Source organism: Mastomys coucha, unplaced genomic scaffold (assembly GCF_008632895.1).
Source record: "Mastomys coucha isolate ucsf_1 unplaced genomic scaffold, UCSF_Mcou_1 pScaffold23, whole genome shotgun sequence".
NCBI classification, from domain to species: domain Eukaryota; kingdom Metazoa; phylum Chordata; class Mammalia; order Rodentia; family Muridae; genus Mastomys; species Mastomys coucha.
Window position 1 is genome coordinate 36640511 of NW_022196906.1, and position 21313 is coordinate 36661823.

At 47.0% G+C, this 21313-nt stretch overlaps 1 protein-coding gene across 3 annotated transcripts in view; it reads right to left on the reverse strand.

The window, feature by feature from the left end:
* The window catches only part of Grik4 (glutamate ionotropic receptor kainate type subunit 4), a 433126-nt gene that overhangs the window by 170809 nt on the left and 241004 nt on the right, over positions 1 to 21313 (reverse strand). For all 3 annotated transcript variants that reach the window (XM_031343459.1, XM_031343458.1, XM_031343457.1), the window contains exon 4: positions 7211 to 7375. In XM_031343459.1, coding sequence (XP_031199319.1) covers positions 7211 to 7375 — 165 coding nt within the window. The remainder of the gene's footprint in view (positions 1 to 7210; positions 7376 to 21313) is intronic.

Genomic DNA, 21313 nt, shown 5'->3' on the forward strand with positions numbered 1-21313 from the left:
AGGTGGTCAGTGAGCTGAATGAAATGGATGTGCTGGCTGAGCCGAGGAAGGCAATGCATGGAGGACTAGGAGGACAGCTCACACTGCATTATCATGCTCCATAGCAGGGCCTGGCTTCAGAAACCACCACCACCACCACCTCCTCTCCTAATAGTCACAAATCACTGCAGATGCCAGACTGAGCAGGCACACCACCACTGAGAGGGAGGCCCGAGTCTAGGCTTCACAAAAATGGATAAAAGTTGCTGAGAGCTCACGCAGGTCATGCGCTCCTCCAAGTGTGTTAAATACTCCCATTCTCACCTACTCCATCCCCACTAACCTCAGGAAGGGAGCGAGCTAGGCATGCCTGTTTCCAGAGAATTCTGATTCTTTTCCTACAAGGACTTAGAGAAATAAGGCCTGAGTTGAAGATGTGGTAGAATCAAGGTTAGAATTGTGCGGCATACAGGTGACCCAGCCCTGAATGGGGGTGTTGGTCTCTACTGACCTTCATATCTGACCATCAACTGTGCCTGCTGTAGACTCTGTAAAAGGCACATGTTCATCAGCCACTTCGCACCCTTGTATCCTTTGTGTCCAGCCTTTGCTCCATATACTGGGGTCCTAGGTCTCTTCACCTATAGAATATCCTGAAGCTTTGCCTAGCGTTTCACCCAATGGATCTATGTCCTAGCTCTGAGGTAAGCCCTGTCTGAGCCACTCCCTGACAACACCTCTAGAAGTCACCTAAGACTTCTGTCACTTTCTGTACTCTTTAACTTCTTCCTTGAAAAGACCAGGAGCCTCAGTTACTGAAGAGGATTGGACCAGATTGTTTCTGAGCTCTGCCATTCCGTGTGTCTCTGAGTCCATACTGTGCCCCTGAGAAGTAGTGATCTCAGACAGCAGAGCAAAGGGTGTTTGGTGCATGACTCCTCACAATTTGCATGCCTTTCTAGCTTCTCTTTATCCTGGTAGTGTTTGTGTGTGTTTGTGTGTGTGTGTGTGTGTGTGTGTGTGTGTGTGTGTGTGTGTGTGTGTGTTACCCACACATGCTCATGGAGGCCAGAAGTCAACTTTGGTCTTGTTTCTCAGGAACTGTCCATCTTGTTCTGTTTTAGACAATGTCTCTTGCTGGGCTAGAACTCAGCGAGTAGTAGTAGTCTAAGCTGACTGACCATTGAGCTTAGAGATCTATTCGCCTCCACCTCCTGAGCACTGGGATTTGCAGAGATAGCAAGCACTCTCCCACTGAGCTATCACTCCAGATGCTTTGGACTGATCTTGAGGGAATCTTGAATCCCTGGAGGTCATGACCCCTAGCCTTCAAGAATCCTGGAAGCCTAGGAAGAGTGGACTTGCAGGTGGAATCAGAACCTATCAGACACAGGTCCTGTGCCAGGAATGCTGGAACATTCTTTGGTCCCAGTTCCCTGGTGTGCTTTCTGGATATCAAAGGGAGTCAGAGTGGACAGTGGGTGGTATGCTTGCCTCACAGAAACAAGCAGAGGTGAGGGGTTGACGGGAAGGTCCCTGCTTCTAGCTGTACAGTAAATTAAGCTTTAAACTAGTTCTGGCTACACAGAGATGGTGCCTGGGGATATTTGAGTGGCAAAGGGGAGGTGCTCAGTTAAACCTAATACATTCACCACAGGAGGCAGAGTGATCTATGGAGCAGAGGGCATCAAAATCTGATACCTTTTAGGGGCTCCTTGCAAATGGAAGGCTGGTGATGGAGAGATAGCGATAAGATGCCAGAAGGGAAGCCAGAAGGGCCAAGGGGGCTGAGGGTGTGTGTGTGGGGAGGAGGTGGCCTAATAGGTCTTGTCTATTCCTTTCACTTCAGATCTGTGAGCTGTGCAGGGGGAGTTAGCAAATCAAATATCTGGAAGCCCGAGGCAATGGTGGTAAAGGGCAGAGGTGGGGGGAGCCCCGGGAGTGTTGGTGGAAGCTTTGTAAGTGACCCTCACTTTAAACCTACTGGATGAAAACCTGCCTATGTGAACCAGACAGAACAGGGGTTGATTTTTTTCTCCTCGTATCTTCCCAGCTTCCAGGTTGGCTGTTAATTAATGCCCTGTGTGGTACCTTCCATCTCTAAGCCTTATGCTCGGCGAACAGACGATGCAAGCATCTTCATCTTCCTTGCACTCCCTCATCTTTGATTCTCAAAATAACCTCTACTTCCCTGGACTGGCTGGCCCACCCTGAGTGTGATTCATTAAGTGTGCAATGTACAGAGCTTTTTGAAAAGCACCTATTACTTCAGTAAGTCCAAATAGCCCTGTTGAATTGCTAAAGTCCCAACTTCAATCACAGCCTTGACTTTGCCCAACCAAATACATCACGGCAGTCTCTTTCATCTCCTTGAAGCACGCATGGTCCCTGGCCACAGGGTGATAGGTGAGGGGTTGGGGGAGTCATCCAAGCCCCTGGATCCATGCAAATGTCTTCAATTAGCAATGAAAATCAGACCTGGACCACTAGCCCAGGGAAATCTTAGACTGTGGTACAGACCAGCAGCTGGCACGAGGTGACCCACCACAACTTTCAAAGGCTCAAAGCTGTCAGGCGCATCAAATGCGAAAAACTGGAAAGAGAATGGGAATGTCCAATTATGAAGGATGTTGACATTAAGCAAGTCACCTGAGAAGAGCCTAGGAGAGAGAGGAGCCCACCCTCGGGGACAGCTGAGCTTTGAAAACAGGATAGAAGAGGTGATGGTGAGGTAGCAGGGGAAGAAGTGTGCCTAGCTGAGACAGGAGCAAAATTAATCAAACAACCAGAGCTACAGCTTTCTGACGACCCATGTATGCACCCACCAAGGGCACGTGTCACCTACACTGTTGCATGGACCATTCTGATGAGACAACATGACTGTAGCTATCATTTGACACATCAGCAAACCCAAGACATAAAAATGGCTAAATAGCCTTTCCATACCACACAGGTATTGCTCTGCTCAATCCGGTTCTCAAGCCCACAATCCTAACTGTCATACCACTTAGAACTCTTCCTAAATAGGGATCAGAGTAGCTAGCCTCCTCCACCCAAGGATCCTGTTCTCAGTCTACCTATCTTTTCCCAGTATTGCCTTGGACACCGGAGAGACTGCTCATCTTGCTTTAGCCCACTGCACAAACCCACCATTTATCTGTTCCCTTCCCTAAATATAGGGGAAAAAAAAACCTAGACATAGCCTTTCAAAGAACTATCTAGGTGGTGTTTAAAACCTATAGTGGTATACTCTGACTCCAGATGAAAGACCCTTGGGGGTAGAAAAACCCAGACACCATCTGAAGCTTGCCTCAAACACACTGATATAAAAGCTGAACTGAAGGCCACTTGCTAATAAAATACTCAGTGCCTAAAAGGACATTAAAAAGATGTCCGAAGCCCTGCAAAGAAGAATAAAGATATAATTTCCTTTACTCCCTGATTCATCTGTCTTCATATTTTAGATGCCTTGACTGCATGGGTCACTGGGAGAGGAAATTTCTTCCGGCCAATGACGCCATCCACAATGGGCACATATGCATTGAGTCCTGCTGAGGAGGCCCCGAAGAACTGAAGGAAAGGAGAGGGGCACTGGTTTTCAAAGAGCTATGAAGAAATCCAAACCCTTGTCTGATACCTAGGTGAAGGAACTCCACAGACCAGACTAGAAGACTCCTGAGAAGTTATTGGTATTCTGATTTTATTTGGAAGACCTTGAGCAATCTATCTTCCTTTTGTTGTCCTAGAAATTAATCATGACATCTTCTCTGATAAATTTTTGTTGGCTAGAATCAGGTGAAATGGGTACTTGTTGAATATTTCTTACTAATTGAATGAATATAAGTGAAAGTTTTCATACTGGACTCACCACACCCTGTTCTGAAGAAATGTGCGTTACTCAGAGCTACTGAACCAAGAAAGGACACTATTTCCCGGGGATAGTCAACATCTGTGTGCAGCCTGGCAAACACCAGCATCCTATGAGACTGGCCACAAAGCAAGATGAGCAGTCCTGATGAGATCTCTCTCTTTGGGTTTCCAGAGGAACAGGTACTACGTGGGAGATCTATGTCATACTCCTCCCCTCAAGGCTCAAGGGACATCAGGAAAGAATGAGCAGAAGATTATATGAGAGTTGAGAGCCAGGGAGGACCAGAGCAAAGCTGTGTCTTTTGAACATAGCAGGACAACGGCACTATGAATTCACAATAGCTGTGGGGGCCTGAGCAAGACTTACATACGATCAAGCCAGCATGGAGAGAGGAGGAGTGCACAAGTCTCTCTCCTAGCTGAGGAGGTTTGGGTGGTTAATGATGCTAGGGGAAGGAAAGTCCGTTTTCTTTAGAGGTGTGGTCCTGATAGGTCAGCCATGATCCCGATAATGGCCCCACAGCCTCCCTACAAAAGCAGCATAAATTGGACTCAGTGGACTATTTATAAACAAAGGACATGAAGGTGGGGTGGGTGCGGTGTAACCGAAACAGAATTAGGAAGAAGATTGTGAGGATAAATATGATCAAAGTACATTGTACACATGCAGGAAGTTCTCAAGAGTTTAATTAAAAATGTATCATAAAAAGCGGCACTAGCCAGGCAGTGGTGGTGCATGCCTTTAATCTCAGCACTTGCGAGGCAGAGGCAGGTGGATTTCTGAGTCCGAGGCCAGTCTGGTCTACAGAGTGAGTTCCAGGACAGCCAGGGTTATACAGAGGAATCCTGGCTCAAAAAACAAAACAAAACAAAACAAAAAAACAAAAACAAAAAGCAACAACAACAACAACAAAAAGCAGTACTAGGGGAGGGGCTGACACTGTGTATACTCAAAGGGACTGTAAGTCCCATGAGTCCAGAGGTCCTATCCCTCTTGTTTCCAACACTATTCCCAATGCCTAACATACTGAATCATAGAGGAAAACACTCAATAAAAGCTCCAGGGTGAAGAATCAGAGGGTATCATCCTGGGTAGCTATTATGAAATAGTGTAGGATGGATGGGAGAAGAGAACTAGGCAGCTGAGGGAAGAGCCTGGAACCAACAGGACAGGAGGGTATAGAGAAGCAATGAGTACACAGGAGAGGCAGAGAAAAACACACGCACACGCACATGTGTACAGAGAGAGGGAGGGAGGGAGAGAGAGAGGGAGAGAGAGGGATGGATGGAGAGAGGGAGGGAGGGAAGGAGGGAGGGAGAAAGGGAAGGAGGGAGGGAGGAAGGGAGAAAGGGAGGGAGAGAGATGCTGGTGGGCCTGGGGACCACTGCCTGCCTCTCCATCATCTGCTGTACTTAAACCAGCCCTAACAGCCTAGGCTAGAGCAATAGAGCATTGCTGTATCCTCATGGGGAAGACCCGGTGTCTAACACCAATAGTTACACAGTTGTTCTTTTCTTTTTCTCTCTTGGTTTGGGATTGGAAAAGAAAGAGAAGGGGATTCCCCCAAAGTCTTGAGAAATGATGTCATCTTGTGTCTGGGCTGAGCATCCCTTGCTACAGTTGGGGTGTGAATGTCCTTCAAAGGCTCACGTGATGAAGGCTCGGCTACCCCATGGTGGTAGGAGTTGGGGGTCTAGTGAAAGGGAGTGAGGTTACTGGGGGCATGTCCTTACAGGGTATTGGAAGCCTCATTCCCTCTCTTTCTATCTCCTCTCACTTCCAGGTTACCATGAGGTGGGCGATTTTACTCTAACACACGCATCTCCATGATGCTCAGTCATGGACTCAAACCTCAAAAACTGTGCAGACAAACACGCCTGTCCCCATTTTAGGTTGATGACTCTAGCACTTGGACAGAAAAGCAGAAAGTTGACTAATGGCTCTTTGCTTTCCTTCTATACCAGAGCTGTTCATTTCTGGCTTGGCTGCAAGGCAAGGGTTTGCTAACTGAGGCTATGTCACAAGGCAATACCAGAGGATCGCAAGGGAGATGCAGCAGCTTGCTCACAGACTAGCTCTGTGTTCAGGCCGATTATCCCACACCTTTGAGCATCACTTTTTTCCTAAAATAGAGGAAACAGCATGCAATTCTCATATTATTGTTAGATGTAAAAGGGGCATCCAGCACATGGGACCGACCTGTGTGCTGAGTAAGTTGAGGGCCCTACTGTGTCTGTAAAACCCTACAATTCACAGGGGATTCTCCTATCTTCTAATTAATGTGAACCTCATAACAAATATGCAAGATGTGCAAAGTAGAACCTAGAACTCCCATTTTACTGATGAATAAACTGAGGTATAGATAGGCTGAATACCTCAGTTGGAGAAAATGGTCATACTCCATTCCAAGACACAGCATCTTCCTCCATTGCTGCCTTCAGCACAAGAAGATAAATAAGGCAGAGACAGGGGGGGCTGGTGAGATGGCTCAGCGGGTAAGAGCACTGATTGCTCTTCCAAAGGTCATGAGTTCAAATCCCAGCAACCACCCATAATGAGATCTCATGCCCTCTTCTGGTGTGTCTGAAGATAGCTACAGTGTACTTATAATAAGTAAATCTTTGCCAGGTGGTGGTGGTTCACGCCTTTAATCCCAGCACTTGGGAGGCAGAGGCAGGTGGATTTCTGAGTTCGAGGCCAGCCTGGTCCACAGAGTGAGTACAGAGTGAGTATAGGACAGCCAGGGCTATACAGAGAAACCCTGTCTTGAAAAACCAAAAATAAATAAATAAATAAATAAATAAATAAATAAATGAATAAATAAATAAGGCAGAGCCAGATGACTCCTTAGGCAGGAGAATTGCTGTGATTCAAAGCTAGCCTGGGCTACTTATTTAGCTCTGGACCAGCCTGGGCTCCCAAGTGAAAGCCTATCTCAATGGTGAACTACTAAAGACTAGAAGGGAAGGGAAAAGAGAAGGAAGTAGTGGGGAGAAGGAAAGGAGGGCGGGATAGAGGGAAGGAAGAAAGTACCAATGGATAAGCTGTCTTTATGCTGGCTGCCATTCTTTCTCAATCATCCACAAACCTTTGTTCAAGTATTTGTATAGAAAATGTCCAGGATGTGAATGAATGAATGAATGATGAGCAAATGGATGGATGGGTGTATTACTTGGTGAATTAATATTCTGTCCAGTTCATGATTCACAACAGAACCTAGGAGTCTCATCCAGGCTGAGATTCTCACAGGCCTTCCTAGTGTATAACTCTCTCTCCCCGGAAGACATTTTATTGGAGGCCTGGACCTAAGCACATGCCCACCACCAATTCTTCCTCTGCCAGCCTGTCCAGTCTACGTACTGGTTTCTGCAGTTTCGTACTCGCTGTCTCTGAGAAGCTCAAAGATGTCCACTTCGACCTTGGCCTTGCCCAGCCTCTCTGGTGCGCGGTTGATGCGGTTCTTGGCCAGGGTGATGGAGAGCCGTTCCCCTCTGCTGCACTCCATGGGGTCATCCAAGATAGCAGCTGTGGGCAGGTAATCATATGGAGATAGTTGATATGCCACCCAGCACCATTGCCCATCCACTCCCCTTCTCCACCCTCCCCACACTGCCACCTTCCTTTTCCAGTCAGCTTCCCAAATCCCTCTCCACCTCGACAGTCATAGAACTCTCCAGAGTGAGTTCCCTGCTTGCTTCAGTCTCTATTCACAGACAGAGCAATGAATTCTATGGCATAAGCACCAGAGGAACAATGCAGTACCACAACTGGCCACCAGGGGTCCTACCTATCTGAGGTCCTTGGGCCCAGGTGCCAAAATACCCTCAGAGACATGGGCACAGAAAGGCATGTGCTCACTACCCTTTTGGAAATGGAATTCTAAGTCTACAAGAAAGTCCCTGAGAAAAGAGAAGGCTGTGCATTTGTGAGGGACAGCTGTGGGAGCAGGGAAGTGGCTGCAGAGAACTGTGAAATGCTCACACTCCAGTCTCTGGTGCCTATGAGCCATGTGTCCCTGGTGAGCTATGAAACTTCTCTGAATATCTTTCCTTCACTGAGCATTGGAAAAGTAAAGACGAACTCAGCAGTTAGTGGAGGGACTCAGTTCAGGTAATGGCTGTCAGGACCCATCATCTGAACTTAAACAGCATGGACGATTTGGAGAGGTACAGCACGAGTAGCGGCCCAGCCTCAGGATGCAGTGTGAAGGGAATCATGGAGAACTGGGCTCTAGCCCAGCTCCACCCATATTAGCTAATGGATCTGTTTCCTAACTTGAAAAATGAGGAGGAAAGCTACTCGTTGGCCTACTGTGAGAAGTATATGAGATGGGACATACTCAATGCACATACTCAATGCATCTAGTAGGCACTTGCATCTAGTAGGCACTACTTGGTCTTGCATCTAGTAGGCACTCAATAATGCTAGCCACTGAAATTCTTATTTCCTGGGTGGGGGGCTGAAAACTGACTTTTATGTAGACACTTGCAGCAGTAGATTATTACTGTTTAATGAGAAGAATAAAATATTTCCACAGGTGGCAATGTGGATGCCAAGCAAAAGAAGCCAGATACAAACGACAACATACCATTGGATGGGCAGGTCTATCAATACAGAAATATCTAGACAAAGTGAATCAACAGAGACAGATCAGAGGAACCATTGCCTGTGGTTGTGAGGCAACTGTGAGTGTAGTAAAAGCCACTGAACTGTATGCTTTAGGTGGGTGAATTATGTGGGAGATGAATTTTAAGCTCAGTAAAGTAATTATAAAAAAGACAATCAAACGTATGTTTCAGAGGTTGAAGAAAACACAGGGTGTATCACAGAGGATTCCCCTGCCACGTGGCCCTGAGTAGCTATGGCCAGGTGGACGGGGGGAAGTGTTCCTAAGTTCTCATGCTCACAGGGGATATGGACTTGGTGTTAGTTGGCTTCCCATCTAGATAGCTGACTCTGAGGTCATCCCAGTACCTTGACTGCCCAGGCTCCATGCTCTCTGTCCTATGTGCAATCTCACAAAGAAAATACGAGGACATGGCAGGAAACGTGACAACACATTTTTCTCCGACTTGTGGATTTATTTGTATGCACACTCTCAGTGAACAATGCAAACTCAATTTCACATTCGGAGCATAGGCTTGGGCATGCAGAGAAGGTGAGTCCCAGGGCCCAGACAATGAGGTAGACACATTAACTAGAAAAGCACACATGAAGTGGCTGGGCACCTGTAGGGATGGCCAAAGAATTGTAAGTGGGAAGATTTAAAAGCCCTCCCATGTCCACGTTCCTTGTGAATGGGAGAATTTGGGGATGTTCTGACATCAGTCAGTGTTCATGTCATAGTCTCACTAGACTGGTTCAGGGGACAAGACTCAGAATGAGTGCCATGAAAATCAGAAATAGAGCCGGGCAGTGGTGGCACACTCCTTTAACCCCAGCACTTGAGAGGCAGGCAGGTGGATTTCTGAGTTCGAGGCCAGCCTGGTCTACAGAGTGAGTTCCAGGACAGCCAGGGCTACACAGAGAAACCCTGTCTCGGAAAAACAAAACAAACAAACAAAAACAAAAAATCAGAAATGGGAGGAGTAACACTAAGATCACAACTTGAGACCATAAGGAAGCAGAAATAGAAAGGAATGATTCCCAAATGATGTCCTTTAAGGGACAGATGACATTCCTTCTAAAAGCAGATAGATGGTGTGTTGCCCCATGCCAGTGGTGACCATCACAACTTCACATCCATCAGTTATGGAATATTGATTCCACACAAGATTTGATACTAAGAAAAACACTTCACAGTGAAAATTCTCCGTGACCTCAGACATCCCACAGCTAGACTGGCCCCAGAGCGTGGAGAAGAGAACTAGAACAACAGGAGCTGACAGTCCAGCAGACTCGTGCACAGGAGGTCCTGGATCCAAGATAGAACTGTGCCGTGTACTCAGCAATAGTGTGTTTAGAGGGCACGTTACAATCGCATCCTCAACTTGGTAAGACCAGTGTCTTGTCTTTGCGTGGGTCGAGAAGGAGTAGTTCTCACAAGTCTGGTGACTTGCCCATGCTTTCAGAGCTGGCAAGCGATGGAGGAGGAAGTGGTCTCAGGCTGGCTTGAGCTGTCCTCTCAGAACTTGGGTGAAAGAGAGGGTGTAGCAGGCAGAGATCCTTCATCCTATGGGAGCTTTTGAGGAAGTGTCACCAAGGCAAACCAATCCTGAGACACTAACAGTGACAGGCTGGTTTCTGGAGCTCTGAACACCCTCCAGGTAATCTCTCTGCTTCCCAACTCCTAGCACATACCACACCCTGATGAGATTTTCCAACTAGACACAGCCATCCTATTAACTACTAACATCTACTAGATATTTTATAAATTACCTGTAATAAATTAATCACTAAAATAATCTCACCCAAAATATTATAAAGTTTAGATCTGAAGTGTGCCCAGAGACTGGGTCTACTGAGAGCGATTGGAACTTCAAGAGGCAGACCACAGTGGAGAGAAGTTAGGTCACTGAAGGGTGACAATGATCTTAGCCATCCTTTTTCTCCTTCCTTTCCTTCGTCCCTCCCTCCATTTCTCTCTCACTTCCTCCTTTCTTCCTTGCCACCTGAGCAAAGTGGCTTTCTCTGCCACATACTTCTACCATAATATAGAGCGGCATCGTGGTCCCTAAAGCAACAGAGCCAAGCAACCAAGAGCTGAAATTGCTGACATCACAGCCCAAACACACCTTTCTTCCTTTAAGTTGATTGACCTCTGGAACACTTTCACAGTAATGGGAAGCTAACACAAAGTCCATACCCTTTGTGAACATTAGAACTTAGGAGAGTCTGCCCTGAGTGTTCACATTAAAGTCTCCCTGGCTTTGCTGCTGCAGCATCGTTACAGAAATGGCCCAAATACAGCCATGTTACAAGAGGCAGCATGCATCCAGATACAGCTGTGTCCATCTCTTCTTTTTGTAAAAGATGCATCTAAGGTGCGTGCTACCCCATTTCATTACCTTCTCCCTTTTGCTCTCTTTTCCAGTGCATTTTTAAAGCCCTAACTCCCAATGTGACAGTATTTGGAAGGAGAGCTTTCAGGGGTCAATTGTGGTTACATGAGGTCACAAGGGTAGGACCCTGAACTCATAGAACTAGTGTCCCTCTCAGAAGAAAAATCAGGAACCTCAGTCACTTGCTCTCTACTATAGGAAGACCCAGAGAGAAGATGACCTGACCTTCTAGTATAACCAGGAAGAGAGGCCTCACTACGAATGAACTCGACCAACTCCGTGACCTCAGACATCCCAGAAAATACTGAGACATAAAAGTTCTATCTTTAAGCTGCTCAGTTTGCAATCTTACCGTATTGCATCCTATGCTGATGAAGACAATGTGTTCATAAAAAACTGGGATGTGCAGGCCCCCAGCTAACTGTGTCACACACTGTACACACAATACCCAGAGCCTCATCTAAAGTGCTGAGTCAGAGGAACAATGGAAGACAGAGGAGAATGTGGGAATCTGATGTTGAGTCCTCTTCTTTCCTCCCCCATGAAGCCCTTGGGAGTATTTGACAATCCTGCTCCCCATGCCCGCTCCCAAGCCATCCCAAGCCCCACATTCACTAAGGTTTTGGTTCTTGATGGCGATTAATTACTGACAGGGAAGAGGTTTGACTGGGTGTCTTGTTGGCATCAGATATATTGGAACCAGGATAATTAGCTTGAAAATAGGAACTGAATTCTAGGCCTATGAATGCCAAATGCAAGGTGGAGACTCAGGCTCTTCCATGGTGCTGAAGGAACATATCCCCAGCAGGCAGTTACCAAACAGCACACTTGCTCTTCAGCAGTCCCAGGAGAGGAGCCAGATGGATGCAAGAGAGCAGTGTGCTCAAGACTTAATGTGCAGCGGATGCTCCTGGACCACACTGGGTCCCTCAGGCCCAGCTCCTGGGTTAGGCCAGAATGTTCGGCGTTCCCAGCTGCTGCCAAATTAGGAACAGTATGAGCCAGCACATCCTATGGCCCTGGGGACTGTTCTGTGCAGGAGTCAACTAGTAGCCATGGTGAGACTGAGAGGTCTGGGCAGCAGCAAGGGCAGGGTGGAGATTAGGAGACACATTAGGGACTACTGTCTGCCCTTTTATCAAACCTTGAAGACCCAGTAGTGCCCAGAGCTTCTCTGGCCCAGCAGGATTCAACACACCTTCTTTATGTCAAGAAAGCCTTTGCCTCTCACTCAAACCCCAATCATTATCTTCTCTACTGAGCTCTCTCCCCATCTGGAGTCTGAGGCCCCTGACAATGGAAAGGCAGCCCTGTGACAGTGCACATCCTGATCCCAAACTCCCCGTGCCCCTCTCATCCTTAAATGTGTCTTCTTTGGACAGGGTGACTCCCTTTGGGTTGGTGGGCCTGGCACTGGTTAGCTGAGTGCTAAAATGTGTGAGCAGGCCTGTGCGGAGGTGGACACATAGCTTTGAGATGCTCTAGGATCCCCCCAAAGCATTGGGAGTTGTCTTCGGTCATGCTAAGCAGCATCCTCACTGCTGGAGCAGTTTTGCCCACCTATGCTGCTCTTTCCCAGCCTGGACTCTGCTCCCTACAGACTCATCTCTTCCTGAAGGCCCTCTCCGACTCCTAGGTTCTGGTGCTCTCTTCCATAGATTGTCTGAGAACCCAAACAGCTCCCCGGCCCGTTGGCAGAGACTTGGATGCTCACCTGTACCTCTGTGCGTCCTCAGCTGTCTACGCCTTAAATGCCCAGGTGATTCTTCCTTCCCGCCTGCTTGCCTACCCAGAGTGCTCATCTCAATTGTACTACCTTCCTTTGAGCTCAGTGAATTTCTCTCACTGCCTATCTGTGGCCTCTCTTCTTTCAGTCCTTTGAAGGAGTGGGTTGGTCGGGCCTGACACATCTTAGTAAATGGATAAATCTGGGCATGTAGTACTCAGGACTGCGTGGCTATTGAGAGCATGACAGTGCATGATCGCCTGGCTCTTCATCCTCTGCTGCGATTGTAGCAAAGGTTGGTGGTTTGGCTACATCTGATGACACCAGGATCCAGGGCAGCTCCTGTGCATGCTCATACACGGCAAAGGATCCATTGCTGCCTCTACTCAGCTTCATCCCTCCAGGGTTGGCAGCATCCTGTTCTCTGTTTGCCTGTGGGAACTGGAGCAGGGCTTGCCTTCCCTCCATACATTATTGAAAGCTCAGGAGTGACCCCTCAAGTGTGTATGCCGGCTTAATCTCTAAGCTCCACCAGAGGCCTGCTACAGAAGAGTCTCAGCACCTCGATAGCTCTCAGCTCTTTAAGGAGGGAATAAAAAAGTTTTACTGGTGAGCCTTTATAGGCCATAACCATAACATTGCCAATGGCTGTTTGGGCCAACCCATTATGGCCCTGTGCTAACAAGAAAAAGAGATAGGTTGAGCCCTGGGGAATTGGTTACCTTTGCTTCTCAGCTGCTTGCCCACAGCTCCAAGCTCCCAGATATGATGATGCCCTGCCCCTCATCCATCATCAGCTCTGTCTTCTTACTGCCCTCCATTTCCTTGTTCCCATTCATCTCTTCCACAGAAGGAAGTGTCCCTCCACACAAATTGTTGTACCTTCATCCTCACCTGGATCCCCTCTTCCAGGGCAGCCTCCATCCCCGCTCCCCACCTTCCTCCCCAACAGCTCTACCTCCCTCATTTAACTCTCTTTGATCAGTGTCTTCCAGAGGAGCTTGTCTCTCTGTGCTAAGGCAGCATCAAAGCCCAAGCAGACAGAATTTCCTGTGACCAGATGGGCCACGTGCCACACTGGCCCTAGAGCCAAACACAACAGGATCCTGATTTGGTAAGTACAAAACCAAAAGACCACAGCCAACACTCAGTAGAGTGAAGGAGGACTTTTAATGCCTGCAGGGAGGTGAGCACTACCTCCTAAGATACTTTTACAATACTGGCAGCTCCCCTTCCTCCTCACCCTCAGTGTAAGCCAGGGTTATTGAATGATTCCTCAGTTTGCTGACTTCAGCCCAAAGTCCCCCAATCCACTCACTGCAAGCCACCTCTGCCCCACACTTCACTCAAACTGCACATAATACAAGTGCCAACAAACATCTTAGCAAAATCAGGGGGCACTTCCGATCCCTCGTCTAATTACATCATAGCCAGCATTGTTGTTTATGATCACCCAGGTGCTGCTCTGAGAACATCAAATACATGATCTCATTTAATCCTCATGCAATGTGCAGTTTATTATTCTGTTTTAGCATGAGATAAGTGAAAGGGGCAGGTTAGGCAACATGTCCAGAATTGCATGGCTCATAGCAGCACCTGGGGCCTGGGCCCACTTGTGGGAGTGCCCCTGTCTTGGCTGTTCCTGAGCTAGGGTTCTTTTCAGCCAAACCCTGCTCCCCTTGTCTCACCAAGGCCCTCAACCTCATTGTCTCCCAGGAAGCTGTTCTCCAAGGATTCTACTATGTTTCTGGCCATTCCTGCAGGTACCCTCTGCTCCTGCCATCTTTTAATATGGATGGATCCCCAGGGTCTCTGCAAAGCCCCTTTTCTGCCTTATTTACAGGAACTTCCTGATTGATCTCATTTCCAGACACCTCCCTGGGGAAGAAACACGTGCATATAACAATCTGCTGGCACCTCAGGTAAATGTCTAAAAAGCATCTCAAACGTATCAAGACCCAAACTAGGAGGTTGGCAAGATTGTTCAATGGGCAAAGCTCTTGTCGCACAAGCCTGAGACCCTAGGTTTGATCAGCAAATCCACATGTCTTAGATGGGTTTCTACTTCTGTGATAAGAGCCTATAGCTAAGACAACCTACACAAGAATTTAATTGGGCTTATGATTCCAGGGCATTAGAGTTTATGATGGTAGAGGAGAAGGCTGGAACAACCACAGGCCGAAGGTGAAGGAAACACTGGGAATGGCACTGCTTTTCTGAAACCTCAAAGCCACTCCCATTGACTCCTCTATCAAGGCAACACCTCCCAATGCTTCCCAAACAGTTCCACCAAGTAACAACCAAATATTCAAACATATTAACGTATGAGGCCATGCTCATCCAAACCACCACACCATCTAGAGGAAGAGAATCAATGCCAAGAAAAGATGTACTCTGACCTCCACAAATATGTGCACACACACACACACACACACACACACACACACACACACACATGAGAGAGAGAGAGAGACAGAGAGAAAGAGGGACTAAGTTCAGCCTTTCCCTGCTCTCCCTCTGCTAAAAATCCCAAGCTTAGCAAAGGGCAGCCTCAGCTTCTCAGATTTCAAACCCTTGCCCAACTCCTCATTTCCAAACCACCACCCCAACCACACCTGCATCTGCCTCCTCAGTACTTCTCTTGTTGGTTCTTCTAACAATATTGTGTGCTTCCAGTTCCTTCATCCCAACTACCCGGAAGACAGTCACTTAACTGGGTCTTATAGATATATGCCTGTAATACCTCAGGATACTGAGGCGGGAGGATTAGAAGTTCGAGGCCTGATTGGGCTACAGAAAGAGTTCAAAGCCAGCCTAGGCAACTTACCAAGACAAAGTCTCAAAATAAAGATGAAAACAAAAATAAAAACAGGGGCTTGGGGTGTGCCTTAGTGAAAGAACACTTTCCTGGCATATACAATGCCCTGGGTTCCATCCATGGCAGAGCTGATAAGACTTGCCTCTTAGACTCTGCTTCCCTACTTATTCCTCTCAACCCACCCCAAATAGTAAAACATTGATGATATGTCATGTATGCATGCACATACACACAAGAAAAAGAGAGAGAGGCATGCATGTAAGCACACGTGCATACTTTCACATAGACATAACCATGCAAGCACACCTGTGCTGCCATATGTCCGAATCCCTTTCCTCTCCCACTACCTCTGCTCTCTCATTTACTTGCTGGTCCTGCTCACTCAGGATAACTCTTGGGACATCTCCCCTTCCAAGAGGCCTTACCCTGAACATAGTGGCTCACCAAGCAGCATGGCCATGCATTTCCCAACAGGCCCTTGCCTCTTGTAGTGCATTTCAACCAAGGCTTCAGCCCTTAGTTTTCCCTCATTCATTCCTTCTAACCTGGTACTTGGCACCCCATCTGGCAAGAAAGGTATACCCTTTATAAACATTCGAGCCAAGTTAATCTTGACTTTCACATAGAAAGTCTATTTCTTCTATTCTATTCTATTCTAGGGCAACTTCTACTCAGATCATCACTCTGCTCTATGCATCTGTGAGGGAAAAAAAGTGATTTTGACACTGGCACAGAGAAAAACAGTACCACACTGTGCTGAGTCAAAATAATCAGATCCTCTCACACTAAAGGCAGACAAAGAACTTCAAACTGCTGCATGCCATGTGTCCAAATTCACACAAACTGGTCTGCAGACATAAATTAAGCCCCAAGACTGTGAAACTTCTAAGAAAATCTGCATGACCTCCAAGTTAGAAAAAGACTTAGGCATAACCCATGAAGTAAAAACTCAGGAAGTTAGACTACATCAAAGCTGCACTTGTCGGATCTTCCAAAGCCACCATGAACAGGATGACTTAGACAAGAAACAACCTGGGAGAAAATGTGTGCCGAGCGGATCCTACACAGAGGCCTCTCACATCCAGAAAACACGGAGACTTTCAAGACTCAGTAATAAGAAAATTATGCAAATTTTAAGTCAAACAAAATTGAAACAGACACTTCATAGATAAGTGATACAGGTAGGTTAAAAAAAAAAAGGCTCAATACTAACAGTAACTGGTGAAATGCAAGTTAAAACCATAATGAGATGCTACTACAAGCCTGTTTGAATGGCTGAAATTAAAAGGCTTGACCATACTAAGTGTTGATAAAGATACCCGGCAATTCCCATTCAGCCACCCTCTCTTGTTCTTGCACTGATCCTATTTGTGAGTATTTCCCAGGGTCTAATCTTCAGTTTTCCTGCACTTGTATACTTATATACTTTCCCTCTAAAGAACCTACTAGACTGAGGAGGCAGCTCAGTTGGGAACACACTTGCCTTACAAACACAAGGGCCTGAGTTAGATCCCCAGAACCATGTAAAGAAGCAGGACATGGTGGTCCATGCTTGTAACCCCAATGACAGAGACAGGCAGATCCCTGGGGCTCCCTGCTTAACTAGCCTGCCCTACTTGCTTAATCCCCGGACACTGAGAGACTCTGTCTCAAAAGCAAGATGGATAGAGTCAAGCTGCATCCAGAGTTGTTGTCTGGCCTCCACAGGCACACATGCCCATGCAGACACCCTAGCACACACAAACATGCGTACACACAGAGAGAAATAACTTCTTAATTCTGACACCAGTTCTCAACTATCAAACCCTGGGTTGTTATGTACAGAGTCAAATTCTCAGCCACACATTAGGCTCTTGCCTAACCTAACACTAGGAAGTACTCCCTTAGAGCTTATTGCAAATTCTGTGTCCCAAATAGTACCCATTACCTTTACATACAATCAGGGGCTCATTCTTGCCCCTCAGACTTAATTAATAGTGAGGTTGCTCACGCAGACATTCCTGGCAGAGCAGGCTTGCACTCTCCTGCACTTTTTGTCCACTCCATCTGCCCAGTCACTGAGGACAGCCAAGGGACTTGCTTCCCACTGCTCTCTCTTCCTGCTGTCAGCTCTCTTCTCCTCCTCCCTTGACCTGCCTCAGTCTCCCTCACAGCAGTGTAGATCCCCTATCCTTAAGAACCTCTGGATCTAATATGCCTTTCCACAATCAGGTTCTACTAAATTTTATGGTCATTTAGCTGTTTCTAGATCATCCTTGCTGGACATGGAACAGGTTATAGGACTATGGCACTGTAGATTTTGTTTTTTGGTTTTTTGGTTTTTGTGTGTGTGTGTGTGTGTGTGTGTGTGTGTGTGTGTGTGTGTGTGGTTGTTGTTATTGTTCATTTTGGTTTTGCCCAGGTTGTCTCTTCTATTTGGAAAGCTCTTGGGTTTTCTGTGTCCACATCCACATCTTAACTGAACTGCACCTTATTCTTGCTTCCCACCCAGGGAGCCATGATGAGCTCCAGCTGAATGGATCCCCTAGTTTTCAGATTTCTCCCCCCTCAAAGCATTTGTGATATGAATCATTAATTCAGTACTTCATCATGAACTTTGTAAATGATACAGGAAGTATCATTTACTCTACAGGAAGGTAGTACATTCATTCCATAATTCCTATATTTATTAGTTCATCAAAATCTATTAACCAACTCTATTGATCAAGGTGATGCATGCATATATAGGGGACAGGATGCTTCTGATTCCTAAGTGTCCAGAAAAAGACAAAGTTACATAAGCAAATGGCCACAAGCCAACGAGGAAAGTGAAAAAACAAAATCATTCAAGCTGCAACTATGCCGCAGGTATTCATGTACCAGAAAAATCTCGAACCAGAGAGACTAGGTCTTTGGTTCTCAAAGAGATCCTGGGGTCTGGGGAGGAAGCAAGTGATCTTTACTGTATATGGAAGCAAGACATTCTTAGGAAGATAAAGGAAAAGCAACTCTCAGATGGGGGAAACTAAAAAAAAAAGACATTTATCTAATGCATGTATACACATATTAAGTGACTGCTGACTACTTAAGTATCTGTGACTACCAGGCTTCACAGAGGAGATAGCTATGAAAGTAGTGGGTGAGTTTTTCAAAAAGGCAGAGAAGAAACGTGTCGGGTATGGATCCCTACCTCAAAGCCTAAGGAAGTCTGTGGTGCCTGGTCAGACGGGCCTGGAAAGAGGGCACATGAAGAATATCACAGCACAAAGAACCTTATAAAGGCTCACTAGGAGGCTGGAATGGTGCCCTAAGATGCCGGGGAGCAGCCCAAGGACTTTAAACAGGTCATGGCATGGCAAGGTTTGCATTTCAGGGTAATTGCTCTTGTAGGTATACTGGAGAGAGAGTGAAAATTTGATCTGAAAAGATCAGTGTGGGTGCTATTTTAAAAATCCAGCAGAAGGAAATGAGGTCAGATGTGAGGGTCAAGGCAAGGAGAGCTGAAAACGCGTGTTAGCCTCCCCCAAGCTCAGGAGACCAAGGACAGACTTTGGGCTTACAAAGGGGAGGCAGATCCAAATGATGATGATGAGGTGGGATCAGTAAGAATCCCTGGGGACAGGGCTATTGTGACCATTTGCGTTCAGCAGTGGGTGAAGACTCGGGGGAGGGGAAACGAGGCTGGAGACCTTGGAGATGCCATGCTTTTGGAGAGTTTGGAGGAAGGCTGAAAACGAATGTTCTGACCTAAGAACTTACAGGGACTGGGAGTGAGGTGGACCAAAGACAATAAGAACCAAGGATTGCCTATGAGGCTTGGTAATTGGCAGGTCTCTGGGGACTTGTGTGGGGAGACAGGAGCAATGCTTATATGGTATCAGGTGTCTTGGGACAACTGGAGGCAGACACATCACACTTTACAAGGACTCAGGAAGCTATGAAGACAAGAACATAGAAAGCAGAAGTAACCGGGAGGAAAGCTGACCACAGCAGAGGAAAAGGAGCAAGCCCTGTAGAAAGCAGACAGAACCTAGAGAGGGATAAAGAGGCATGACAGAGGGGACAGTCCTCCACCAAGATGGCAGTCCATGGTGCCAACCCAAGGACCTTTCTCTTCTTCCTGTTAGCAGCCCATCACCCCTGACATTAACTGGATGCATGGTGACCCAGCTTAGACAATATCTGACAGTCTCCTCTGAGCTCAGAAGACCTGAGCTGACTTTGAGCTCACAGGGGTAGATGACGGCTACCGTGGCACGCAGATCATCCCTTCACTCTCTTCTCTTCGCTCCTGGAAGGATACGGTGACAGAGCAACACACAAACCACATGATTGATAACGACAGCATTGCTCATCATCTCCATCCTTGAACTACCACATACCCTAGGCACATGTGTGCAAGAAATATACATTTACATTTGAGTGACTGTATCTTCTGGTTTCTGTCCTACTGTGGCTCGGCCTCTATCCTACCTCAGTGCTACCAACAGGGAAAAAAGCAAAGCCTCTGTTGGTGTTCTAGTGAGCACTTTGTAAAAGGTCAAAAGAAATGTATGAGATTATGAAATTAAATCACAAGTACTATAATGCCAACATCCAATCAATACAAAAAAAATCATTGAGATGTTTTATATTCTTGTTTTCATATCTTGCATGTGTGTGTGTGTGTGTGTGTATGTGTGTGTCTGTGTCTGTGTGTGTGTGTGTGTGTGTGTGTATGTGTGTGTGTTACACATCTCCAATCAGGCCAGCACCACTTCAAGAGCTGAAACAGATAGCTCAGGTCTGAGACTAATAAACACTGCAGCACCTTAAGTGTTTGATGGGAGGGGAAGTCAAGAGACACTGAGCAGGGAAGTTTCCATTTTCCTGGAGGAGAAGCAGTATCTTCATCTCTTTCCAGCAGGGTGACAGGGGAGGTGGCTACAGGTGACAGCCGAGAGCAACTGCTCTGTTGATAAACACTTTTCTGAGTCCACTTGAAATGGGGAGAGGCTGGCATGGCTCAAGGCACAGAGCAGGACAGGTGGCTTTCAGAGGTCTCAAGAGGAACTGGATGTTGTTAGGGGGGTGATGGTGCTCATGGCAACAGAGCAAAGTGGTGGGTTGGGGTCTTTCCATTGGATAGGGAAAGGAGTGTATCCCAAACATATATGTGCAAAGGGTTGGACCAGCAGATAGGAGAGTGGGATATGGGGCGTCTGTGATGGATCCTGAGACATACAGAGAACCAGGAATTATGGAAGCAAGGTGCCAGGAGGACAGGGACAGGAGGCTGTTTTCAGAAAATCTAGAGGTGTGGCTTAGAGGCAGGAGCAAAGTCCCTTACCACCTTATGGAAAACCCAGAGGGCTAGGATCTGTCATGATGCCAAGACAAACAGTGAATGTTGGTGTGGAATGGGAGAGATGTCAGTGAGGGGATGGATACCATGATATCCACAGCTGTGGCACTGGAGAGAGCTGGGTACATAGGCATGACGGATGATCAGGATGGAGCAAGGTAGGTATGGGGAGAAGGAGGCAGGGTCTAGAGTTTCATCGAGATGACAGGGCAGGTACAAACTGCATGGGCATCTGTACCAAAAAGGGACAGAGGGGAGTGTCCATGTGTTACACTGGGGAGGTTGGACAATGCAGCTGCCACTCTTGGACAAGCAGTTGCCCCTGGAGATGGGAGAGAGGGAGGGAGGACTTCTACCTTCTAGAGCTCAGTGCTAGCTCATGGAGGGCATGTGCATGATAGATGGGACAACTCAGTAGAATGGTGGCTCTGTGTGTCTGCTACCACGGTATAGAGAACAGCTCAGAGTGGGGCTGTGAACTGAGGTCAGAACACAGTCCAGAAAAGGCATGGAGATGAGGCTGTAGGTGGGAAGCACTTAAGGAACAAAGCTAGCACCGCTGGCTCCCTTGTCTGTGGACTGCCAGCTAGACAGG